The sequence below is a fragment of the Eutrigla gurnardus genome (assembly GCF_963514095.1).
Source record: "Eutrigla gurnardus genome assembly, chromosome: 5".
In the NCBI taxonomy this organism is placed as follows: Eukaryota; Metazoa; Chordata; class Actinopteri; order Perciformes; family Triglidae; genus Eutrigla; species Eutrigla gurnardus.
The window spans coordinates 28,622,064-28,648,563 of NC_139919.1; the positions used below are offsets into that span (position 1 = coordinate 28,622,064).

Here is a 26,500-nt window from a genome sequence, read left to right on the forward strand (position 1 = left end):
GGCCTCCCGTCACCCCGTCCCACTGACCCTTTTAATCTTTAAAACCTTGTGTGATTTTTTTTCTTTCTTTTATTCTCTTTCTCCCCCCCATTTCTCCTTGTCTGTCTCTCTGCTGCAGGATGGAGGCACTAGGGGGCGCCGTAGTGCCATGGAGGCCGACCTCAAGATGAAGAAATAGACTTGTGAGGGAGAGAGAGGGAGAGAGAGTCACTTTAGTCGTGTGTGTGAGTACACACTTATATGTGGATTCATCTGAGAGAGCTCCTCCTCCTCCTCCTCCTCCTCCTCCTCCTCCTCCTCCTCCTGGCCGTATGACTGGTTGATGTGGGATTTCACTCCGGCTGCTGAGGTCAACCAGAGGTCAGAACTGTGTGTGTGAGACGCCAGAAAAAGGAACATTTTCACCAGCAAAAGGTCGTTTGGGATCAAGAAACGACAGGAGGGAGCAGGATGAGCTCCACTCATCAGACCTGGTCACGTCAGAATCATGGATGCATTAGTACTAGTGGACCACCAGGACCACCCGGACCCCACGTGGGCTGGAAAGACTCTAGAGGATCCCAACAGCCCGGGTTGGCCATGTGATGAATCATGATGTACAGTTCCACAAAACGAGCGCTGCATGTCTGGTGAGGTCTGTGATCACAGCTGAAACGTGGTGAGATCCACGTCAGGTGGGTCACATGACTGGATCTTCTGCCGCTGTCACTAATCTGGTGGTTTATGTCTCTGCTTTGTTCAGCGAGGGGATCCGTTGGCCAGTCCTTCTACTTGTGTTCCCGTTAACAGCAGACACAAGCATACACTTACAGTTACACCCGTTTCCCTGCTCACGAGATGAAACATGCTTCAGATACGTAACCAGTAAAGCGTAAATAATTGTTGACCTCTTCGTTAGCAGAGATCATGTCTGGTTGGTTCTGCTGTTTGTTTGTTTTTTTAAAGTGGACCCATGAATGTGGAAATGTGTGTTTTCAAAGTGCAGGAAGTTGGCCGTCAGACGTGTTGAAACTGTGTATTTGCATCAAGTTGAATATTAATGTGGCGACGGTTAGTTAGCAGTGAAGGTTAAAGTAATAGTATGAGAACGTATGTGGAGGAGGTCTGATGTGCCGACTACAGAAGGAAGCCTTTTATTAAAAATGTCGAGTCAACAAAACTTCCTCGTAGCATTGTTGCTGCTTCTCTCTGCCATGTGACCTTATCACAGCTGGGTGCTAATCCCCCCCCCCCAGCAGATCATTAACATCAGATATCCGAGCGTCCTTGAAAGCACCAGAGTGGGTCGAAGTAGTTCCTGCTTGGCACCTTTTCAACAAACAGTCAACAAGGTGAATTATCTTAACCTCAAACTGTCAAAGCAGCCGAATCAGAAAACCTCATTCTTTGTAAATGTAAAATCGGTGTTATGAGTGTGTCGATGGGCTGAAATAGTATTGATGCACCCCCCACTGGTCACGTAGGACGTCGCTAGTGTACCATGTAGATGGCATTAAACATGTTTGTGTAACGTCTGTTAAATGGGAGTACAAAAGAAGACGTTTTGTACCTGTGAGCTGGATCATGTAGTCGTGTTTGGGTAGCTGAAACCAACATGTGTTCTGTTGTACATTTGTTAAATAAAAAGATAAATTTGATCTAAACCTAAACATTGTTTTGCTTCACTGTTAATTTAACTTCCTTCTGCAACATGACTTCCAGTAATCGGTGCCCTGAATCAGCCGACACTTGTGCAATTAAATCCCTTTGTAAACAAGTTAAGTAGGTCAAAGTGTCAGCAGATCATTATGAGCCCTATGTGTTCTGGTATTTAACAGTGTACGGCGTGTACTATTGTAGAAGTACACGTACAAATGCAAGCAGAGAACCAAGAAATAGTAACGTGGAAAAACATTTATTTATCGACAGTGGCATAAATATAAAGTACATCACGCTTTGAGGAGTGAGACCCGCCCATCCTGGACACATTCAACCATTCTGTGCAAAAACATCTGTATTCATGTTCAGAGTGTACGGGGGGAAAGCGGGTAAGACATTCATACAGTCCATACAGGGGCCTGACATCCGGGACTAGTTGAAGTCGTGAATGACGGGGCTGGCGGAGGAGTAGAGCTTCCTCTTCACCAGTCTGTACTCCGGCCTCAGCTTCATCACGTTGTCCGAGTCGAAGATGTGGCTGAGCGGCGGCGGCCAGCCGTCGTCTTTGTCCGTCCTGAAGACGATGGAGAGCTCGAACGTCGGTGTGACGCTCGGGTCCAGGAGGATCCCTCCGACAGGCTTGAGGCCGTCCTTGGCCTCCACGTAGACCTTGATGGCGGCGCCCCGGATCCCACAGGGCTCGTCAGCCGAGGAGCGCACCACGTCCTGGCCGACCCTGGAGGTCATGTGACGAGGCAGCAGCAGCATCCGGCAGTGGAGGGAGGACGCTTTGGCCTCCGTCAGACAGCGCTCGATCTGCCGGGTCACGTCCTGCTGCAGGAGCTCGTCACGCTCCAGACCGCCGTCCGCTTGGGCAACTAGGGGGAGGAGAGCAGGAGTGAGTCTTCAGAACGTGTGGCATTGTCACCGGCGGTCCGATTCTCGTGAATGTTTTGTCACCGATGTGAATCAGCATGCCAGAAATGTCTCGAAATGCTGCTGACATGCATGAGTCATCTGAACAAACTGTTGCATCAGCAGCTGACCACAGCTGATCCAAGACCTGCACGGTTTTGCATCAGCAGGTCAGGAGGTCAGCCAATTGATTTGCTCTTACGCAGAATTAAATACTGCATTCATATTTCAATATGGCACATTTAGAGTTGTTTATTACTTTTCTAGTTGTTATTTTGTCACACTGGCTTACATCGGGGATCGAACCACGGACTTTCTGATTTAAGGACAATTAAATTAAATTCTTAAATTAAAGGCTTTATTATCATGACATTTTAAATGTGTTGCCAAAGCAGAATTACATACAATGCATTCAACTGACAACTTATGATAATAAAATAATATTAATATTAATAATAACATAAAAAAATAATAAGAGACAACAGAATAATATCTATATTACAACAGAATAACATCTATATTATTCTGGTATATTCTACCGGCAGGTAAGGTTTTAAACCATTTGTTTAAAACTTACCGGGCGTGTTGTCCCTCTCGTCGCAGCTCTCGACGCTCCCCCGCCGGACAGAGCTCGTCTTCCGACCCGGGGACGCGAGCTGGAGGAGATACTTCCCGATCATCTCGACGACGCCTTCGTCCTCCGAGCTGGCGGCGGGCAGGCCGTGTCCGAAGAGCAGGGCCGCGGTGGAAACCATTCTGCTGCTGGTTCGTGAATCTCCGGTAACTCCTCCGAGCGTTGTGTCTCTGTTTCCTCCATGTATCGACGTCGTTGAGACGGGCTGCGGGGAGCCAGCGGTGAGAGCGGAGCTTTTATACCGGAGGAGGTGCGCGAGAGGGGGTGCGGTTGCATCAGCTGAGCTCTCTCAGGTCACGTGAGGGCGGGGCGGGGCGGGCCGGTTTGATCGAGAACGTTCCAGATCTGTGACGTCGCGGCTCGCGCAACATGTTCGGGCATTGCACACACGGAAGTCAAGCAAAAAAAAATACAAATAAATAAAAGTTCAAAAGTGAAAAAAGGTCATAGTATACAAAGCTGAAAAAAAAAGTCATAGCATAGAAAGTTGGAAAAAAGTTTAAAAAAAATCAAAGTAAATTATGTCGAAAAAAGTCTAAACTTTAGTCATAGTTTAGAAAGTCGGAAATTTTTTTTTGTGGGAATGTCTAATGCCGGTGGGTTCATATGTGAGAGAAACCCGGGACCAGTACCGATTAAATCAAACTGTCCAAATATAGTCTTCATGAATGGCTCTTCTGAGATTTGAACCCAAGACCTATCGCACCCAAAGTGAGAATCATACCCCTAGACCAACAAGCCATATTCATTTTTGGGGAAAAAAAACATTAAAATATCACAGAAATAGCATTTTGAAAAGTGTCATAGTAAAGTATGTCAAAAAAAGTAGAAAACTAAGCCATTATATAACATGTCAGAATATCACGTTGAAAAAGTTGGAAAAAAAATTCATAGTATAGAAAGTTGAAAAAAAGTCCATCCATCCATCCATCCATCCATCCATCCATCCATCCATCCATCCATCCATCCATCCATCCATCCATCCATCGTCTACCGCTTATCCTGTATTCAGGGTCGCGGGGGGGCTGGAGCCGATCCCAGCTATCATTGGGCGAAGGCAGGGTTCACCCTGGACAGGTCACCAGTCTATCACAGGGCCGACATGTAGAGACAGACAACCATTCACACCTACGGGCAATTTAGAGTAAACAATTAACCTATCCCCACCCTGCATGTCATGCCGGAGAACCCGGAGAGAACCTACGCTCACACGGGGTGAACATGCAAACTCCACACAGAAGGAACCTGGGGCCGACCCGGGAATCGAACCCAGGACCCTCTCACTGTGAGGCGACAGTGCTACCCACTAGTATAGAAAGTTGAAAAAAGTTGTAAAAAAAAGTCAGTATAGAAAGTTGAAAAAGTTGTAAAAAAAAGTCAGTATAGAAAGTTGAAAAAGTTGTAAAAAAAAAAAGTCATGGTATAGAAAGTTGAAAAAAGTTGTAAAAAAAAGTCATGGTATAGAAAGTTGAAAAAAGGTGTAAAAAAAAAGTAATGGTCTAGAAAGTTGAAAAAAGTTGTAAAAAAAAGTCATGGTATAGAAAGTTGAAAAAGTTGTAAAAAAAAGTAATGGTCTAGAAAGTTGAAAAAAGTTGTAAAAAAAAGTCATGGTATAGAAAGTTGAAAAAGTTGTAAAAAAAAGTCATGGTATAGAAAGTTGACAAAAGTTGTAAAAAAAAAGTCAGCATAGAAAGTTGAAAAAAGTTGGGGAAAAAGTCAGTGTAGAAAGTTGAAAAAATTGAAAAAAAGTAATAGTATAGAAAGTTGAAAAAAGTTGTAAAAATAGTCATAGTATGATCAGTTAAAGTGACAAAGTGTAATGGAAAAACCTGCCATAAACAATGATAGGTCTAGACACAGTGGCATGAGTCCTGCCTTACTCACACAGGTGAGTAACTTGGTCTCACACACACACACACACACACACACACACACACACACACACACACACACACACACACACACACACACACTCACACACACACACACACTCACACACACACATGCTGCTTGCTTTAAGTCCGACCCTCTGAGATGGAGCGAGAGCAGAACCTGAGGAGGTCTTTTTGCACGTTAATCTCTCACGTCTGACTCACCTTCTTGGGAAATCTCCCCAGCTATGACATCACAGCTTCTAACCAATCAGGTTCAGAGACAATGCTGCTGTCAGAAAGCTTTACCACCGAGGAGGAAGTGTCTTTCTGAGAAAATTCAGGGGAACTACAGTGTGGTGGGAAGTATGAAGAAGGAGTTTGAAAACCTGGAAATGTTGATGTTTGCACTTCCAGTTTGTTTAAAGACGGTAGATTTTTACTTTATTTTCAGCAATAATTTAAATTCCATTGGAAAAACAAATGTGTGGAGTGAACCATTAACATGTGTCTCTCTTAATTGCACTGTTTACATTTACATTTGCACTATTTAATTTTTATTATGTGTCACATGCAACCTTTTACATTTATTTTTATACTTAGATGTTACACTGTTGGGAATTCTGTGGACGAGCAAACGAAGAATTTCATTGTACAGGAAAACACGTTTCTTTACTGTTAATGTGATAATAAAACCCCAGATAGAGATTCAAGATTCAAGATTCAAAAGCTTTAAGTCAGTATCAGAAAGTGATTTATATTTAATGTTGTAACACATATGTTCCAAATGAAACGTCACTTTAATGTTTTAAAACTAGCTTTTTTCACCTTTACTTGAATAATCGTTACAAATGATGTTTCAATGTTTTATGAAGTCTTGGCTAACTTTTTTTTTTAAATGAGAAATAATTGTTTAATTAAATAAATATCTTGGAAAAAACTATTTTTTAATACATATTATTTCTTAAATGAGAAACAATTGTTTGATTAAATCTCTATCTTTTTGTTTAGAATAAACATAGAATTTAAATGAATTAACTTCCTTCAACAAGACTAATATGTCTTATTGTGCCGAGTTTTATTCTATAGTTTGCATTATTTTAGGAAAGTAATTTATTTGTCATTGACTCAAGTTATAAAGATGTGAACCGTTCCCCTACATGTTTTTAATTGGAGGAATGAAAATGTGAGTCACTGCGTAAACTCATCACAGTCATCCATTCATCAACATCGGGGTCAGCTGATGTCAGAGCTGCTGTGTGATTGGAGGAGAGCAGGTTTCTGGTCAGACCTGCTTCAGGTCCTCCTCCTCCACTCCTTTTTCTTTTTTTAAATCCGATCTGACAAAGAGGTCAAAACACATTCATATCAGTGTCCTATGGTATATAAGATACATGAAACTATATCATTAATAATAATAGAATATTTAATACATGAATGGACATTTAAAGGTGCACTGTTTCAGAAAATGAAATTAATTACCAAAAAGATTTACTGAATTTAGAAGAAGGATTCAATACGTTTAAACTCCTTTTCAAACATGTCAATAGTTGTTATGGGAGTATGTTTTGTAGTTCTTGCTTCTTGTTTTGTATACTTGATTGTTGTTTTGTTGTACATGCTTCTTGTTTTGTAGTTCTTGCTTGTTGTTTTGTAGTACTTGCTTCTTGTTTTGTAGTACATGCTTGTTGTTTTGTAGTTCTTGCTTGTTGTTTTGTAGTACTTGCTTGTTGTTTTGTAGTTCTTGCTTGTTGTTTTGTAGTACTTGCTTCTTGTTTTGTAGTTCTTGCTTGTTGTTTTGTAGTTCTTGCTTGTTGTTTTGTAGTACTTGCTTCTTGTTTCTTGTTTTGTAGTTCTTGCTTGTTGTTTTGTAGTTCTTGCTTGTTGTTTTGTAGTACTTGCTTGTTGTTTTGTATTTCTTGCTTGTTGTTTTGTAGTTCTTGCTTGTTGTTTTGTAGAACTTGTTTGTGGTTTTGTAGTACTTGCTTCTTGTTTTGTAGTTCTTGCTTGTTGTTTTGTAGTACTTGCTTGTTGTTTTGTAGTACTTGCTTGTTGTTTTGTAGTTCTTGCTTGTTGTTTTGTAGTTCTTGCTTGTTGTTTTGTAGTTCTTGCTTGTTGTTTTGTAGTACTTGCTTGTTGTTTTGTATTTCTTGCTTGTTGTTTTGTAGTTCTTGCTTGTTGTTTTGTAGTTCTTGCTTGTTGTTTTGTAGTACTTGCTTGTTGTTTTGTAGTACTTGCTTCTTGTTTTGTAGTTCTTGCTTGTTGTTTTGTAGTACTTGCTTGTTGTTTTGTAGTACTTGCTTGTTGTTTTGTAGTACTTGCTTCTTGTTTTGTAGTTCTTGCTTGTTGTTTTGTAGTTCTTGCTTGTTGTTTTGTAGTACTTGCTTCTTGTTTTGTAGTTCTTGCTTGTTGTTTTGTAGTACTTGCTTCTTGTTTTGTAGTTCTTGCTTGTTGTTTTGTAGTTCTTGCTTGTTGTTTTGTAGTACTTGCTTCTTGTTTCTTGTTTTGTAGTTCTTGCTTGTTGTTTTGTAGTTCTTGCTTGTTGTTTTGTAGTACTTGCTTGTTGTTTTGTATTTCTTGCTTGTTGTTTTGTAGTTCTTGCTTGTTGTTTTGTAGTTCTTGCTTGTTGTTTTGTAGTACTTGCTTGTTGTTTTGTTGTACTTGCTTCTTGTTTTGTAGTTCTTGCTTGTTGTTTTGTAGTACTTGCTTGTTGTTTTGTAGTACTTGCTTGTTGTTTTGTAGTACTTGCTTGTTGTTTTGTAGTTCTTGCTTGTTGTTTTGTAGTTCTTGTTTGTTGTTTTGTAGTTCTTGCTTGTTGTTTTGTAGTACTTGCTTGTTGTTTTGTATTTCTTGCTTGTTGTTTTGTAGTTCTTGCTTGTTGTTTTGTAGTTCTTGCTTGTTGTTTTGTAGTACTTGCTTGTTGTTTTGTAGTACTTGCTTCTTGTTTTGTAGTTCTTGCTTGTTGTTTTGTAGTACTTGCTTGTTGTTTTGTAGTACTTGCTTGTTGTTTTGTAGTACTTGCTTCTTGTTTTGTAGTTCTTGCTTGTTGTTTTGTATTTCTTGCTTGTTGTTTTGTAGTTCTTGCTTGTTGTTTTGTAGTTCTTGCTTGTTGTTTTGTAGTACTTGCTTGTTGTTTTGTAGTACTTGCTTCTTGTTTTGTAGTTCTTGCTTGTTGTTTTGTAGTTCTTGCTTGTTGTTTTGTAGTACTTGCTTGTTGTTTTGTAGTACTTGCTTCTTGTTTTGTAGTTCTTGCTTCTTGTTTTGTAGTACACGCTTGTTGTTTTGTAGTTCTTGCTTGTTGTTTTGTAGTACATGCTTGTTGTTTTGTAGTTCTTGCTTGTTGTTTTGTAGTACTTGCTTGTTGTTTTGTAGTACTTGCTTGTTGTTTTGTAGTACTTGCTTGTTGTTTTGTAGTTCTTGCTTGTTGTTTTGTAGTTCTTGCTTGTTGTTTTGTAGTACTTGCTTGTTGTTTTGTAGTTCTTGCTTGTTGTTTTGTAGTTCTTGCTTGTTGTTTTGTAGTACTTGCTTGTTGTTTTGTAGTACTTGCTTCTTGTTTTGTAGTTCTTGCTTGTTGTTTTGTAGTACTTGCTTGTTGTTTTGTAGTACTTGCTTGTTGTTTTGTAGTACTTGCTTCTTGTTTTGTAGTTCTTGCTTGTTGTTTTGTATTTCTTGCTTGTTGTTTTGTAGTTCTTGCTTGTTGTTTTGTAGTTCTTGCTTGTTGTTTTGTAGTACTTGCTTCTTGTTTTGTAGTTCTTGCTTGTTGTTTTGTAGTTCTTGCTTGTTGTTTTGTAGTACTTGCTTGTTGTTTTGTAGTACTTGCTTCTTGTTTTGTAGTTCTTGCTTCTTGTTTTGTATTTCTTGCTTGTTGTTCTGTAGTTCTTGCTTGTTGTTTTGTAGTTCTTGCTTGTTGTTTTGTAGTACATGCTTGTTGTTTTGTAGTTCTTGCCTGTTGTTTTGTAGTTCTTGCTTTTGTTTTGCTTAACGATTTAATTGATTTAACTTCTGTTTTGTTTTTTTCATGTCTGAAATACATTTGAATTGATTGATATATTGATTGATTCCTGATGAAATAGTTGCCTGGAGAGAAAGATTAGGTTCCAGACACACAACATGAGCTAATCAAACTAACTAAAGTAATGTTATACTGTTGTATACTGTTTTATACTGACTTTTTATACTGTTTTATGAATGCATCGTCCCCTTTGAACGGTGAACGGCTTCGAGGTTTGTGATTTTTAGCTGCTTCTGAAAGCAAACGCATGTTTTTTTGTTTACTTCATTTGTTCAGACGATCACGAGTCAAACTGGTGACCCGGCCCGCTGGACCGTACCAAGTCGATATGTGCAGCATTTCACAGTTCCTGTCGTCTGCAGCAAGGCAACTGTGGAATATTAGACATCTGATGGTGAGGCACATGTTAGACTTTGAAAAACAAAACAACAAGGATGATCCTCCTCCATGTTAGATTATTTCATTTGAAGGATATTTAGAGGAGAGGTGGAGGTGTCCAATAAAACAAAATGCCCTGCTGAGGGCTTCATGTCGACCTGTCAGGGTGCAGCCGAGGCTCAACGTTGTCTGATTTGCATTTTGTCTGGAGCTCATGTTCACAAATCATGTGTTGGGATGAGATCACCCGTCCTTCCTGCCTTAAACCCGTAAACATGTCTGATGCAACCTCACCGGCCGGTTTCAGAGGAGGTGTGTGTGTGTGTCTGTGTGTGTGTGTGTGTGTGGTGTCGGGTTTCTTCTCTTTGTTTATTCAATCATAAAAAAGCACTTTGATATCTCACTCCTCCTGAAGTCTCTCTCCTGTTGTTTCAATTAAATCTTAATAAATCTCATTTATCACCTTTGCATGATTTGTTTGAGTTTACGTATAGATAAAGCATTCGTTGAACCATGCCCTCTGTCCCTTTGGGAGAATGCTAAATGCTACCTGTCTTATGAATCTGAGGCTACGTGAATGAACCCACGGGAGTGGAGGACTCGTTTCCATAGAAACGGGATGTTTGCAGAAGAGCTCGTCCTGTTCTCGACAAGCGGAAGGAAGGAGGAGAATGGAGTCTGAACGACGCCTTCAGGGAACGCGTGCACAATCCGTCCTCTGTGTTTCCACTGCACACACACACACACACACACACACACTCACACACACACACACACACACACACACACACACTGTACATATTGCGAAGGTTTCTGTCTCTCAGCAAAACCATTAATTATCGAAGAAAAGGTGGAATGAAAGGAAACAAATGATTGAATTTACTTCATATCTAGGAATTCAGACACAGGTAGATGTTATAGCTGTAAGTATATAATTTATGTTCACAAGCTTGGTGTATAATAACAGTAAATCAGTGTGTTTACGTTCCTGAGCATGTGTTTATATATTGTCCTGAAAGTAGTCGGTGTTTTCGACGGGTTCCTTCAGAGGCTGAGGTTTCTCCAGGCTGAACATGAGCGTGGGCTCCCGGCTCATCAGGTCCGGGTGGTGCCACTCGCCGTTCACGGGTGGAGCGTTCGGCCGGGAGCCTGAGAACAGGTGCAGCGCCTCCTTCTTCTTCTCCTCCTCCTGGTGAGGATCCAGGCTGAGGTAGAACTCCTCCTCCTCCTGCTGACGAAGGTGACTGAGGATGGCTTTGGACAGGAGGTGAGGTTCGTCCTCCTGCTCATCTGGAAGAAGGAGAAGGAGAAGAAGATGAAGGAGGAGGAGGAGAGGAAGAAGGAGGAGGAGGAGAAGAGGAAGGGGGAGGAGGAGGAGAAGAAGATGAAGGAGGAGGAGTAGAGGAAGAAGGAGGCGGAGGCGAAGAGGAAGGGGGAGGAGGAGGAGAAGAAGATGAAGGAGGAGGAGGAGAAGAGGAAGAAGGAGGAGGAGGAGAAGATGAAGGAGGAGGAGAAGAGGAAGAAGGAGCAGGAGGAGGAGAAAAAGAAGAACAAGAAGAAGAAGAAGGAGGAGGAGGAGGAGGAGGAGGAGGAGGAGGAGAAGAAGAAGATGAAGGAGGAGGAGAAGGAGAAGAGGAAGAAAGAGGAGGAGGCAAAGAGGAAGGGGGAGGAGGAGGAGAAGAAGATGAAGGAGGAGGAGGAGGAGGAGAAGAGGAAGGAGGAGGAGGAGGAGGACGAGGAGGAGGAGGAGGAGAAAAAGAAGAAGAAGAAGGAGGAGGAGGAGGAGGAGGAGGAGGAGGAGGAGAAGAAGAAGTGCAGCATAAGATGCACATGCATCAAGAAAACCTTAAGTAAACAGCAGTATACAGTTGATTTGATGTCTTCACACACACACACACACACACACACACACACACACACACACACACACACACACACACACACACACACACACACACCCTACCGGGCAGCAGGATGAGTTTGTAGCGGTTACGACACTCCAGCGAGCGCTCCAGGACTTCCTGCAGGGTCCGGTAGAAGAGCAGGACCTGCTGCCGGCGCTCGGACTCCCCGAAACCAGCGCTGCTCTCCTGGGACATGCAGTACAGGGTCAGCAGGGGCGTGGCGTACTCCACCACACACTCACGGGCCTGTGGGGGAGACACACACACACACACACACACACACACACACACACATACAGACACACACACACACACAGACATACAGACACACACACACACACACAGACACAGACACACACACACACACACACACACACACACACACACACACACACACACACACACACACACACACAGAAAGGTTTGTCATGTAGGTGGCGCTGCGCTCGAGTAAATGAGTTCTCCGCGGGTGCATTCTCAGGTTCAACCAGCAGGTGGCAGTCATGCAGTGACGTGTGGAACATCAGGCTCGGATCGTTTTTACTCTTTTAATCAGGAGTGGAAAACTATTTATTTCTTCAGTAAAAGTGACGATACAGATATCTTATATATTTAATATTATAGAATATATTTTATTTATTGATTTATTCATATTTTGGTGACTTTCTACTGTCTTTTTACCTTATCTGAACCCTTAAACTCTATCGCTTCTCCTGCTCTGCTGATGTGTGTGTTGTATTTGTGTGTCTATTCTGTTGGCACTTTGTAAAACTGTTGTTTTTAAAGGTGCTATATAAAGTTATTATTATTATTATTATTAATAAACGACACTTAAAAGTCTAACATTTAATGTGTTCCTCAAGTCTGCAAAATGACTCTTTGATGGATATATTTATCTGTTTCCATCCGGCCTACTGGTTCGATACAGTACTGCTGCTGTATTTCCACCCCATGCTGCACTTTATTGCCCTAATTGTTGTTTAATTGTCTTAAATGTGTTTACGCCTCAGAGAAAGCACTCAGACTTCATCACATTATTGTCTGACCCTCCATAATAATGACAATCCATCCTCCATAATAATGACAATAAAGCTAGTAATGAGAGAAAAACAAGAACTCTTCAAGGCGATGAGTTATTGATGTAGAAATGGTCTTTTTTTTTTTAACAGTTAATTTATTGTGTGTGACGCCTGCCGCTGTGACACACCGCCATGACATCATTCTGGTAATCACTCTGAGATAATTGGTGGCTATTTCTGGTCTCAGAAACTCAGGCTGCTTTCATGCGTCCCATATTTTTTATCTTTTCTCCCCCTCGACTCAAAGGCAGAGGTGGTTTTTCAAGCAGTCGCTGTCAGATTTGCTGCATCAAACATGGAGAAATCGTGAAATATTGGAGGAAGAATAGAGAAAGAGCCGTTACAGATTATTGATTATTATTATGAGGGGCAACTCCATTAGTTTGCAATTTGATTTAAAGATCTATAACTTAAACGTTCGAGGGTCTAAGATAGAACAGGAGACCTGTTGGTGGTGTTTCATTTTGCCCCGATGCATGATGGGTTATTCTTTGACTCTCAAAGGAACAGAGAATTGATGGATGACATCTGATGTTTTTCAGCCCCGCCTACCTTCCGCTGCTCGTCCAATACCCTGTAGACGCTGTGCTTGTAGACCCGCCCCCGGACTCCCGCCCTGTCTATCTCGCTGTTGGGGAGGTTGTGTTGGAAACGGATGTTGTCGTCCGCCTCCTCCAGCTTGTGAGAAATGTTGGCGTTGAGCGGCACGAGGATGAGGAGCTTCCTGGAGCCACGACCCCAGAGGGACCCGCGGCCCTTATGGGTGTCATGGAAGTCTGCGATGGAGTCCTGCAGACCTGAACCAACATACAAACACCAGCACGCTCAGATCTCCAGACCCACCACGATACGACGCCTCTCTAAGACAATACAAGCTAAGGATCACGTAAATGTGGAATATAAGGAGAGTGTGATGTCACTGACGCGGCAGCACCAGCCGCAGGTAACCCAGGTAGAAGGACCAGGCCAGACCGTGGGCCACGTTCATCTTCCTCCCCTCACAGATGTCTGACACCTCCACCTCCGACGGGCCCTGAACACACCGAGCACAGACAGACAGGCAGGCAGACAGACAGACAGACACACAGACAGACAGACAGACAGACAGACAGACGGACAGACAGACAGACACACACACACAGACAGACAGACAGACAGACAGACAGACAGACACACAGACAGACACACAGACAGACAGACACAAAGACACACAGACAGACACACAGACAGACAATCTTTCTGATTAGGTGAAATGATTTACTACTGTTATGTAACCCCCACATTAAAAAATATATTTATAAAACAAATTATTATAAAAACATTATTTATGAAAATATTATTTATAAGAACATTATTTATAAAAACATCATTTATGAAAATATTTATAAGAACATTATTTATAAAAAATATTATAAATTATTTATAAAAATATTATGAAAAAATATTGACATATTATTTATAAAAACATTATTTACAAAAATATGATTAATTATTTATTAAAAACACAATTTATAAAAACAAGGGAAATAATAATATTAAAACAATAATCAATAAATAAAAGAGAAGAGAGGGGGGGATAAGGAGAATAGGGAATGTTTGGGTTGGGGGTTTTTAGTTCCTCTTACTGGTGATTTACTGATGTCAGCTGTGATTCTCAGTACTTCCCTGCTAAAAGCCGAATAAAAGAGAATGAAACACAACGATCATGATAACTTGCATTATTTTCAAATTTGATGAATCTACAGCAAAGCTCAGCATGTAAATGACATGTGAGACGAGGTGTTGAAACAACACTTGTTTCTGAATGTGTGTGACATTATTGAGCTTCTCAACTCTATTATTATATTATTATGTTTTATTTTTTGCCGCATCAGAGACATTTTTCTGGGACAGACAGAAAGCAGAAACTGACGCTGCTAAATTAGTTATATATAGTGTTGTTTTTTTATCACAGTACTAAAACTGGTTACTTTTATAAACAAGGTGCTCCAGATGTTCCCTCCCAGCTTCAATAATAATCCTGTACTCACCAAAGCTAACGGCAGAGTTTCATTATGAGACGCTCATTTAGAGGCTCGGCCAGTATTTATGCATGTTGATGCATGTCTGTTCAATACAAATTACCAAAGAATCTTATCTTGTATGCTTCCTGTGTCAAGCGAATTCCCCTCTGGGGCGATAAAGGTTTCAATTATTCACATATGGAAACTAGTGGCAGCCTGGGAGGACAGATGTTTAATGTTTTTATAGTTGGAAGGGAAAGAACCCAGAAGAACAAACTCAGTGATATATCTGGGGTGATGTGAAGGGAAAGAACCCAGAAGAACAAAGACAGCGGTGGTCTTCGTGGGTCTGGCATGGACCTTACCAGGACTCCCAGGCTTTTGAAGAGGGCGTAAAGGACCGAGGCGAGGGCGAGGAGCTTCCAGCATTGGCCGTCGTGTGGAAGAGGATGTCCAACCAGGTGGAGCAGAAGGCCGGCCAGCCCCGCGACCAGCAGCGTGTTTCCTCCCAGACCGCAGGCCGGCAGCACGCGGCCCAGCAGCCCTCGACCCGGCGGGCCTCGACCCGGATACCTGCAGAAACAACAAGGATACTGTCGTTTTGGAGAGGTTGAAGGTTTGAAGATCAGTGTTTACAGCCAGGCAGATGGAAACAACCAATGAAAGCTGTGAACCAAACTAGTAAGCAGGCTGTGAAACCTAAAACGCTGAGCAGAAAGACACTAAAACAGAGCTGAAAGACACTAAAACAGAGCTGAAAGACACTAAAACAGAGCTGATAGACTGACGCAAATCTGCGACACACACTCCACTACACAAAGGAAGACACACCTTTTTCTCTCACCTTGTGTTTGAATGGTAGAGCGTCTCCTCTGCGAGCAGACAGACGCCGTGCAGCAGAGGGCCAAGGGTCAGGATGAGCATTGCCATAGCAACCCATCCAAAGAACCTTTCAGGAGACAGAAACAGGACGCCCCCTACTGTCAGGGCGGCCAGCGCCACAGCACACACCTTCGGCAAAGTCCCGCGAGGCCGAGGGATGAGAGCGTCCTGGTCTCGGAGGGAATGCATCCGTCAGGGAGGGGGGGACACCAGGGTCGGTCTGGAGGGATCTCTGTGGGGACGGAGGACCAGCTCACCCAGAAACCTGGTCAATAGAGTCTACAATATGTAGTTCAGTGAGAAATATGGCATTCAAGGTCACAGCATCATGTAAAAAGCAACATTTACAGTACAGCTAATGTTCTCTAACGGCTCCTTTAACTCGTACGTTTATTGTCCTGGGCTTCTCTTTGTGTCGTCACTTTCTCAGGTTACTCTTTTATTTGTGGTGATTTTCTTCACCATATATTGTTAAATGTACAATGTATTGAATTGTTAAAGATGGGGTATGTAATCCTGTTCAGAAGCACTTTTTGTTATACTGGGTGAGGGATCAGTACTTTATGTCATCAGGAAAAGGAATGGAATCAAACAGAGCTCTGTGGCCGCCGTGGGACTGAGAAAACAAACAACCAATCGGCGCCCCTCGCACCGAAGGGTGATTGGTCGGAGTAAAAAACCAATCAGATGCCTTCATGTCTAGTTCTGCACCCGCCCTCCCCGCCTAGCGCGAGTGCACAGCCTTCACGTCTCGCTGATGCCGGAAGAATCAGCTTGGACGGACGGAGGGGGGGGGGGGGGGACTTAGAGGAGGCAGGAGGTGCTATTTTCAAATCTTGCTAGCTCTCTTGCTAGCTTTCCAACATTACATACCCCAGCTTTAAGTCTTTTTGTATGTTAATGTTTTTATGTTATATGTTTTTAAATGTTCAAAACCAGTATCTCTCTTGTGAATGAGAGCCTGGGTCTCAATGAGATTACCTGTAAAATAAAGGTTAAACAAATCAATAAAAAAATGTTTACTTTTTACTAGATTGCTGACAAATGTTGAGATTTGCCATATTTGGCTGTATGAATAAAATGTCTTTGAGTATTGAAGCAGATGTTCTCAACGTTGACATCACTCTGATTAAGCTGCATAAACACAGAAACAGGTTTCTCTCCCAACCAATGAAATCATTTCAGTTCATTCTAGTAGAACCTCTTTTTTTAAAGACATCATGTACATCGTGTACAGGAGAGGGAAAAGTCTGCTCTAGGAGGGGACATATGGTCAAACTCCATCAAAAATTAATTTTAAAAAAATGAGACAAGAGAAATAAATGTGTTTGCAGGAACTCACCACGCTCGTTGTGATCCGGATGAGAGAAATCTCCTTTGTCTTCTGTTCTGCTGCCTCTCTCTATCTCTCTATCTATCTCTCTCTCTCCACCCCTTAGCCAAATTCATCAGTCAACACTTTCACTTTCGATTACTGTTGAATCGACTCGCTCCCTGTATACCGGATGCGATTGCGAGAGGAGGCAGAGATTACAGGAAAGGTTCATTAAAAAAAGGAAGTTCTCACTAAACAGATTCATGAATTTATGAAATTTAAGGTAATTTTTGAACATGTTTATTTCACGATGTTACATAATCGGGAACTCTACTTTACTTAATGTCCAACCCTGTGATGATAATATTGTTTATCGTACAATATACGTAACTTTACAGTCAAGGGTTAAACCTTAGTCTAGTGACCTGTCAATCAGCAGGTAAGCCCCGCCCCCTAAAGCATCCCATGCTTTCTGGTCTGCTGGACTCTAAATGGACCATAATGTACTAAATGAACATCATGCTGGATTGAAGAAGACTTGAAACTAGAGATTGAGACCATAAACTCATGTTTACAATGTTTACTGAGATAATACATCAAGAGAGAAGTAGGACCATTTTCTCATAGACTTCTATACAACCAGAGAGGAGTCGCCCCCTGGTGGCCAGCAGAGAGAAGTAGGACCATTTTCTCATAGACTTCTATACAACCAGAGAGGAGTCGCCCCCTGGTGGCCGGCAGAGAGAAGTAGGACCATTTTCTCATAGACTTCTATACAACCAGAGAGGAGTCGCCCCCTGGTGGCCAGCAGAGAGAAGTAGGACCATTTTCTCATTGACTTCTATACAACCAGAGAGGAGTCGCCCCCTGGTGGCCAGCAGAGAGAAGTAGGACCATTTTCTCATAGACTTCTATACAACCAGAGAGGAATCGCCCCCTGGTGGCCAGCAGAGAGAAGTAGGACCATTTTCTCATTGACTTCTATACAACCAGAGAGGAGTCGCCCCCTGGTGGCCAGCAGAGAGAAGTAGGACCATTTTCTCATTGACTTCTATACAACCAGAGAGGAGTCGCCCCCTGGTGGCCAGCAGAGAGAAGTAGGACCATTTTCTCATTGACTTCTATACAACCAGAGAGGAATCGCCCCCTGGTGGCCGGCAGAGAGAAGTAGGACCATTTTCTCATAGACTTCTATACAACCAGAGAGGAGTCGCCCCCTGGTGGCCAGCAGAGAGAAGTAGGACCATTTTCTCATAGACTTCTATACAACCAGAGAGGAGTCGCCCCCTGGTGGCCAGCAGAGAGAAGTAGGACCATTTTCTCATAGACTTCTATACAACCAGAGAGGAGTCGCCCCCTGGTGGCCAGCAGAGAGAAGTAGGACCATTTTCTCATAGACTTCTATACAACCAGAGAGGAGTCGCCCCCTGGTGGCCAGCAGAGAGAAGTAGGACCATTTTCTCATAGACTTCTATACAACCAGAGAGGAGTCGCCCCTGGTGGCCAGCAGAGAGAATGACAGTTTAAGGCACTTCAGCGTTGGCTTTACATTTCAGAACTGGAGGTTGCTGCCTGCTCTGACCATAATATGGATTTAATGTGTTTAATTTGTGAGATCCTGATTGACTTTCCATTAGCGCTGTTTGCGTGATGCCACCATGTAGTGCCATGTTAAACACACATATTGGACAACCGTTTTTAAGTTGACGTTTTAGACTAAATTTGAGTGGTTTTATGTAAAAAAAATGGAATTAAGTTAAATGAAATAAAATAAAATGTGTATTTTGCACCTGAATTTGCTTACTTGGGGAATTAGAGTTTGCAGAAAATATAATATATAACTGAATAAAACGTGGACTTCTTCCACATATTTCGGTGTGGTGGATTTAAAGATAAAGGGCTCCAGCTACGCCCTCGTGCTCTGCGTGAAATCATTTATTCAGGTTTTTCCTGTCACTCATCTGTAAATGTTACACAACGCAAGTCATGTGTCCCAGTTTCACCTTCATGAAACGACACAATGAAAGCAAGAGTTGCTCCTTTTTTCACCGCCAGCTCTGCCAGTATTGGATGTAATTACTCAATAAATCAAGTCAAACCACATAGCAGTAATTACCTCCGTGTTCAACGAAACACCGCTAAAGACTTGAGTTTGGGACCCCCGCAGGGACTCGCATGAATTGGAGGGGTCACAAAGGGATTTCATTTTTTTATGAAAAGGACTAAATTCTGCTGTGCAAGATTATCCTTATTTTTCATTCAGCCTGTTTCCGCTGTGATTTGACTGTTTCACAGGTCTGGAGGCGTCGCTCGCTGTCATCGGGGCAGCTCATCACGAAATAAAGGCTCGGGATGCAAACCAAAGGTCCATGCATATTTTATTCAAGAGTAAAAAAGTGGATCGTCCCATGGGGCATGCTTACAGTGTTAGTGACTGGGGAGTCAAAACATAGAGAGAGAGGGGGGGGGGAGAGAGAGAGAGAGAGAGAGAGAGAGAGAGTAAGAACCGTGGCACAATTTCTATGGCACAGGGGGGGGGGGGTCGGGGGGGGGGGGTCACCTCTCCCAAAGAAGCACATCAAGATCAACCAAGGAGCAACGCAACATGAAGCAGAGAGAGAGAGAGAGAGAGAGACAGAGAAAGAGAGAGAGAGAGAGAGAGAGAGCTTAAATATTAAGAATAATGTCCATAATAAATAGAATCATAATAATCATAGAATCATAAATATCATCAAATAACAAGAGGAATCATCAATAATTATGATCAGAGAGCGAGAGCGAGAGAGACAGAGAGACAGAGAGAGAGAGAGAGAGAGAGAGAGAGAGAGAGAGAGAGACTTTGTTTTCCTTTAAATTGACCGGCTCTTCTGTTAAAATGTGTCTCGCTGCTTTTTTGCTTTTAAAAACGGCACAATGTTTAAACCATGCAATCATGCTTTTTTCTGCCTGAATGCCTGTGCCTCTGTATAATAGTATGGTCTAGTTTAATATCGTCGTTTATCCTTAATTATCGTTTTAAAAAAACGACTCCTGTACACTGACAAAGAAGAGAGGAGAGAACGTGGACGTTCTGTACGGCGTCGGAGAGGAAATCGGATACACGGGTTGTGAAAAAGAAAAGAAGGGAAAACATAAAAAATATATATATAACACAAAATGAATACAAAAAATAAATTAACATTATGTACAAAATAAATAATTATTCCTCAGTTCAGCCAAAAGAAAGAAAAAAATCCTACCATAGTGAAACACAGAGCACAAATATAATCTTCACGTTATTATCAAAGAACTTAACTCTGCATGCACTGATGCGTTAATATAAATGCTTTACAAAGACCTTTTTTCTTCCGACTTCCTGTCGTTTTTGGCTGCCGCCTTAAACCAGAAGAATCCCGTTTTCCTCCGTGAAATATTATTTCCTGCTTTTTTTTTAGTTGGCTGCCGTTGGGAAGCAGACAGCAGCACAGGAAGAAAGGAGGATGTAGAAAGAGGATGAGTAGGGTACGACTTCACATTTCCCCTCGCGTACAGAAAACCATCCTACGTTCCGCTATACTGCAGTTTTTGTGACCGTATGCATCACGTGTGCAATAAAACTTCTCTATGTAACCTATTTACACGCAACAGGTGGGGTTAAACACTTCATATCTAACGCGGGCCCAGTCGGAGCTCACTGGCCTGGGTCCAGAGTGGGGTTTTTTGTCGTTTTTTTGGGGGAGGGGTTGGGGAATAGGGCGGACCTCCACAGGTACAGTAGTGCTACAAAAGCAAAATCTCCTCCCGAAGAAGAAAAGAAAAGGACAGCGAGGGCTCAGATTAGACTGCGGCTGAGATTATCTGCACACATCTCATCGGCAACAGGTGCCGCACCGCACGTCGTAAAAAATTTCTCGCTGACGGCAAAAATAACAACACATTTTTTTCAAATATAACCGCATGGACATGAAGCACACGCATTTCCACAACTCCATGAAATCAACATATCGCAAACATTTGGTTCCACTTTCCTGTTTTGCGATGCAAACAGGAAAAAGAAAGCGTACATATCTTCAACTCCTCCCCCCTGCTTGACCACGCCCCCTCCCCCATGCGAAACACTGTTTTCCGCCCCGACAACACGCACCGTCGAACCACCGGTGAACCCGACGTACACGGTGAACACGGGATCCTCGTTTTTGTAGTTTCTTTCCTTGTTGTTGTGCGGGTACACGGGGAGTTGTAGTTCTTTAAGTAGGGGCCGATCCGTAGAGTGAGGAGAGACTCGGCCTTTGGTGGTGAAGTCCGGGTACGCTCATGCCTTTACATACAGCTGAGGGCCACGGGGGTCAGGGGAAGGTCATCATGTGTGTAATGTTGTCTATTCAGTGAATGTAATACTGTGTGTGTGTGTTTATATGCCTATGTACACGTATCTATAAATTCGGTACCACGCCAGAGTCGTCGTGGCTGCAGCTATGTGTCTGAGCATGTGGGAGTGCACGTCCATCACTGGATATTGCTGTTGCTGTCGGTCCCGTTGGGCTCGCCCATGTTCATGCGGCCCATCGACAGGCCCACGCTGTTCACGCCGTCACGCCGCGGAGGCATCCTCTCGTTGATCCGGTCCAGACCCTTGGCCTCCTCGAAGCTGCTGATCCGATGCTGCGGAGAGAAGCCTCGGATGGCTGCGTAGACAGACACACACACACACACACACACACACACACACACACACACGCACACAGAGTTAATTTTTAACAAGACATTAAGTAGAATCTTGTGTATCCAAACCCCCGGGAGCCTCGGAGGAAATATTCAGAGCACCGAAGCGGATTGAAGACTCCACGCCACATTTTTATTCATTTATGTGGATGTGCTCACATTGACAAGACGTCTTTTAACAAAAGTTTACATTTTAGAAGTTTTAACCCCGACGGTGGTCCGTTTGGCAGAGAAATGTTTTTTTGGGTTTGGATTAACAAGTTTCTGTCTTGAAAAATGCAAATCTACAGACTTCTTAAAATCAATATCTACACATCAACACGTGTTCATTTATTGTCTGAATGCTGAGCCGGGATTCGTTTGGACCTCGTGGCTCACAGTGAACATGGCAGTCGGTGCCACCAGGCCATTGATCCTCCATCAGTAGTCTCAGACATCTCGTACTGTAGGTCCTTAAAACGTGGTTTGCCTCTACGAAGCTGTTTGTTCTGAAAGGCTTCCCATTAAAACACTGGCGAAGGCAAAGACAGTGGTCACATGTCCGGTTTTCCAGATCTGTCTTTTAATTTAATTCCTAAGTTGGCCATATTTTTTGTTTGGTTAGATTTAGATGATTGATGCGTCTCAGACTGGAAACCTAAAATCATTGCATTTCTCTGATCCATAAAAAAACAGTCACACACTGGAATCACATTTGTTTGTTTGCGAAGAAACAACATAAATGTTGAATTATTCCTTAAAACAGAAGTATGTCCACATTTTGAGACGTGGTTAAAACGACTCACAAAAAGATGCTTTCGGGTACATTGTGGGACGAGCTGGACCCAAACTTAGGGATTTAAAAAATCTGGATATTACCGGCTTAGTTGCTTCGGTTTAAACCACTCAACGTGCTATGGGGGGGAAATCCTAAAATGCTGGGGTGCCTCTTTAAATCAGACTCAAAGTGGACCACATAAGAGTAGGGCTGTACCGAGAAGGAGGTCGGTCTGCAGAGAGAAGCCATCTTTTATTTGCTTAAAGAAATGATGGACTGTAGTTCAGGACAGCACATACGTCACGATCACAAAGACTACAGTTAACAACAGCGTGCATAATATTTACACAGTTCATACACATTAAATGTCATGATCCCAATCTGTTCAACAGCACAGAAGAACCTGGCAGACCAGTCTCAGTCAGACGTCTCTGAACTTGTTAGCACTTTGTGTTCATCATCACAGGTTGACTTTGGTTCTGCTTGTAGAGAAACAGATTGGTGGCATGTCTGTCTTCTATAGAACTTGATATAAAGAAATATAAAGAAAACACTGCAACAAACTACACACTATAAAGGTGCGTTCACACCAAATGAAAAGCAACTTTTTTCACGCAGAGCTTTTGAATACAAAGTCAATGCAAAAACTGGGATGGATGCAAATTAGAATCAGGCGGCACAAATGAGGTCAATACGCAAAAAAGTTCCCCTCCTGTCGACATTATTTTAAGTGTCGATGGAGCAGCTACAGTGTTAGCCTAGCCTAGCTCTGATCCATCCAGACTCCATTTAGAAAACAAGCATTTTAAAGGTTGTTTTCTTGTCGTCTTGCAGACGCGACTTCACACCTTTTTACAAATTGTCCTTTTTTCCAATTAGATCGCGACAAAATAGTAAACGCTGTAGTAAACCAGCAGATGTGCATCTTGATGCTATGATCTCAGACAAGTTGGTGTTTGACTACGCAGCATATCTTGGACTTCACAACTTGCACAGAGCAGCAATAGTGGTTATGTCAGCCGTGACTGATTAAACATTGTTGAGGTTAAGCCCCGCCTCCCTCCCTCTCTGGCACCTCTAACACGAGTGACGCAAATAAACAAAAATGTTTGGGGTGAACACACATTAAGAGATCCGAGTGACCTGGCCCATCATCACAACACCCACTCCCACCCACAGACCCACTCTTAGTGTGTGTGTGTGTGTGTGTGTGTGTGTGTGTGTAAGAAAAATGTTGGGAGGGAAGGTGAAGTGGTGTTTCCTGTTTCTGAGAAGGAAATGAAAAAATGTGCGGATGTTTAGTGTTTTTTTATGTGGTTAGTCAGAGTTGATGTGGTTAGAGGAGCTCAGTGCATTGTGGGTAAAGCAAATCTATGACCTTATGAACATGGGTGGCTGAGAGCGCAGCCATGCTGTACACACACACACACACACACTCAGACACACACACACAGTGAAATGAGTGGGATTTTACCTTCGGCGTCCTTAACTGTCTCGATGGCTTCAATGGCCTCAATGGTAGCTGAAGGATGGGCAGAGAAGAGGAGGAAGAGGAGGAGATGACAGAGGAGAAGAAGAAAGGAAGTGAAGGCTGAAACATGCTTCTGTGTGCAGAAATGAATGCAGTCCGGTCACGAGGGCTCAAAATCCCCGTCCCTCAAAATCTCAGTTAAAAAGACAAAACAACGGTGAGGTGGCGTCGATCCAACACCAAAAGAAGAAAAGGTAAAGAAACTGTTCAACCACAGATAAGCAGATCAAAGTTTCATCGTAAAGCCTGGCCAGACTGCTAATCAGCTGAAGCTAGACGTCTTATATTCATCACATTTCCCCAATTATCTGTGGCAATGTTGTATGTATTGAACAACGGCGTATTAGGGCAAAAAAAACAAAAAAAAACGGAGCCGAGGGTGAAAAAAAATCACAAAATTACGAGTTTATAAAGTAGCAAACCCATGAATGTACATTTAAGTTTCTAATTAATCCATCACAAGGTGTGACAACGCCTCGTTAGGGTCCTTAGGGTGATGATGTTGTCATAGCAATACCATCAATACCATATCAATACAAATATTCGTCTGGCGTCAGGATGGAATACATTGTTGCCTCCCTCCCCATGTTTCCTGTCTGCCTCTCACTGTTTGGATTTAAATGCAACATTCCCCTGTCGTTAACATTAAAATGAGGTGCATTGTGGGTAAACGCGTGACTCAGAGACATGTTTCAGGCTTTAGTCATGTGAGGCCCCTCGTTGGAGGGCTTCACCACACACCTGATGTTAGCAGTTAGCCGCCGTTAGCTCACACACACACACACACACCTACATACGTTTGCTGTCCCATCCTCGCTCTCTTGACATTCGCCAACTCTCTCTCTCTGTCTCTCTGTCTCTCATGCTCTCTCTCTCTCTCTCTGTCTCTCATGCTCTCTCTCTCAGACCAGCAGGCTGTTAGTGTCCTCAGCGCCGGCGAGGTGAGGTGAGGTGGCGAGAGTGAGCGAGTCAGTGAGGCAGAAGGATGAGAGAAGAACAGCAGAGGAGGAGAAGAAATAGGGCAGGAGGGAACCGGAGGATGGTCCAGAGCAAGATATTTAAACTGAGTGTGTGTGTGTGTGTGTGTGTGTGTGTGTGTGTGTGTGTGTGTGTGTGTGTGTGTGTTATGTCTGAGAGTGTGTTTTCCTTCTGTGTTCGTGTTAAACACTCACCGCTCTGCAAAGTCTGCTTGCCGCCAGACAGCACGCCGCTGGGCAGCATGCCCGTCGGGGTGAGTCCCTTCAGGGTCAGCACGTTCTCACTCTCCTCCCTGAGAGACAGACAGATGTGTGTGTGAGACAGGTGTGTGTGTGGGGGGGTATAAAGGTGTGTTCACACCAAACACAAAGCCGTTTTTCCGCCTCGTTACTCGCCCAAGTTTGACCGCAGGATCGTTTGTGTTCAGACGCGCTGGAGAGGAGAGCTGAAATAAACACTATGGTGTTGTGAATCCTGGCATCCTGTCTGAGTTCATAACGTCACCCAGAGGTGCTCGGTGGATTTCATTTAGCTGTATTCACTGTGAATAGCAAGACACACATTGGCTGGTTTACTACAGCGGTATCAACACAAAATAAACTATTGTGATGTGATTTAATTGCAATAAATGGATACAAATTATGCCGAAGTGACGACATAATGATGACAGTTTGTAAAAAGTGTGAAGTTATGGTTTGTTAGGTCTGTCTGTTAGACGACAAGCAAATAACCTTTAAAACGCTTGTTTTCTGAATGGAGTTTGGCTCAATCGGTGGCAGGTTAACACTGTAGCTGCTCCATAAACACTGAAAATAACACCATCTAGACATAACTTACGGCAGAGACCTTGTTGTTTGGACCGTAGACAGTCTCTGGTTTATACATATAGTCTGATCCGGTCTCTGGACTAATGTGAGGGTCTATCGTAGACCTCTGGGGGACCACAGACCTCTACGATATCTTTGGTCTCCATTCCTGATTCAGTGACGACAGACGACGATTGGCTTTCACGTTATGCCAATTACTCGCTCGAGGTGGATTCTCTTAGTTTGGTGTGAACACAGTTTAAAAGGAAAAACCTGGTGACGTAGAACCAGAACCAGAACCAGAACCAGAACCAGAACCCACCGTAGAACAGAGAACATTTTAGCCATCTTCCCAATGGCTCGAATCTTGTTCTTGATCACCTCTTTCCTGGCTGCTGCTGCACTCGCTGAACAAAAAACACATTGATGTGATTTTCTTGGTCTGAACTTTCAAAAATCTATTTCTATCCACTGAGGTTTGTTTCAGTGATTTATTAATTTACACTAACGGAGATATGAAGAGCGTTTCTTACCATCAAAGATCTCCTCTCCGTCGTTCATGAGTTCATCGTCAGAGCAGATACTCAGGACGTTGACCAGCATCTCGGTCACTGCAGGACACACACACACACACACACACACACACACAGTGTGTTCCTGTCATCTGTCTGCTGATGCTCTCCAATAAAAAGTCATAAAATGCCTGAAATCTGACTGAACTCTGGTTACCCATGAGCCCCTAATCCTGTAAGTAATGGTTGTACACCGTTTTAAGCTGATATAATTGCTATATAAAGAATATCATGAAGTGATTCTAGAACTACATTTAATGATCTTCCTTAGAAATAAAGAAATGTACAGATTATCCCTTGAACTGTGTATTCTGAATGGTGCGATCCAGCAGGGAAAGGGAGCTCATGGTTCATGAAAGAAGAAGATCACATGCTATCAAGCTCAATAAATCCAAGACCGTCGACTTCATGGTCACAAGACTACGGTTGCACGGTTGTAATGATCTGAAAAAGTCAATTTGCGTTTCCGATAAAATGCCATTTCAGTGTCAGAATGTGCGGAAGAGGCTGCTAAGACACACACT

The 26,500-nt window shown here is 42.9% G+C and overlaps 4 protein-coding genes across 9 annotated transcripts in view; 1 reads left to right on the plus strand and 3 right to left on the minus strand.

The window, feature by feature from the left end:
• Positions 1-1,634, plus strand: part of brd8b (bromodomain containing 8b) — a 13,704-nt gene extending 12,070 nt beyond the window's left edge. For both annotated transcript variants that reach the window (XM_084009333.1, XM_084009334.1), the window contains one exon: positions 119-1,634. In XM_084009333.1, coding sequence (XP_083865459.1) covers positions 119-178 — 60 coding nt within the window. In that variant the 3' untranslated portion in view covers positions 179-1,634. The remainder of the gene's footprint in view (positions 1-118) is intronic.
• Positions 1,635-1,878: 244 nt separating this feature from the next.
• Positions 1,879-3,416, minus strand: LOC311013286 (DNA damage-inducible transcript 4-like protein). The gene is made up of 2 exons (XM_084009338.1): positions 3,131-3,416; positions 1,879-2,516 (listed from the first exon to the last, which is right to left on the minus strand). The coding sequence occupies exons 1-2, from the start codon at positions 3,306-3,308 to the stop codon at positions 2,071-2,073; spliced, it is 624 nt and encodes a 207-aa protein (XP_083865464.1). The 5' UTR covers positions 3,309-3,416; the 3' UTR covers positions 1,879-2,070.
• A 6,960-nt stretch (positions 3,417-10,376) lies between these two features.
• sting1 (stimulator of interferon response cGAMP interactor 1) lies at positions 10,377-16,727 on the minus strand. 4 transcript variants are annotated; one of them, XM_084009969.1, is made up of 7 exons: positions 16,659-16,727; positions 15,279-15,595; positions 14,800-15,007; positions 13,356-13,464; positions 12,984-13,228; positions 11,412-11,598; positions 10,377-10,738 (listed from the first exon to the last, which is right to left on the minus strand). In XM_084009969.1, the coding sequence occupies exons 2-7, from the start codon at positions 15,503-15,505 to the stop codon at positions 10,449-10,451; spliced, it is 1,266 nt and encodes a 421-aa protein (XP_083866095.1). In that variant the 5' UTR covers positions 15,506-15,595; positions 16,659-16,727; the 3' UTR covers positions 10,377-10,448. The 4 variants fall into 4 exon arrangements, with proteins under 4 accessions (XP_083866095.1, XP_083866098.1, XP_083866097.1 ...); XM_084009972.1 differs by having other exon boundaries at positions 15,279-15,548; positions 16,659-16,704; XM_084009971.1 differs by having other exon boundaries at positions 15,279-15,581; positions 16,659-16,677.
• Positions 16,728-19,624: 2,897 nt separating this feature from the next.
• ppp3cb (protein phosphatase 3, catalytic subunit, beta isozyme) overlaps positions 19,625-26,500 on the minus strand; it is a 29,155-nt gene continuing 22,279 nt past the window's right edge. Inside the window, exons 10-14 of one of the 2 annotated variants that reach the window (XM_084010402.1) lie at positions 25,938-26,015; positions 25,727-25,811; positions 24,793-24,890; positions 23,564-23,611; positions 19,625-21,295 (exon numbers count right to left, since the gene is read on the minus strand). In XM_084010402.1, the coding sequence (XP_083866528.1) occupies positions 21,117-21,295; positions 23,564-23,611; positions 24,793-24,890; positions 25,727-25,811; positions 25,938-26,015 (488 nt within the window). In that variant the 3' untranslated portion in view covers positions 19,625-21,116. The remainder of the gene's footprint in view (positions 21,296-23,563; positions 23,612-24,792; positions 24,891-25,726; positions 25,812-25,937; positions 26,016-26,500) is intronic. The other variant, XM_084010403.1, reaches the window with a different exon arrangement.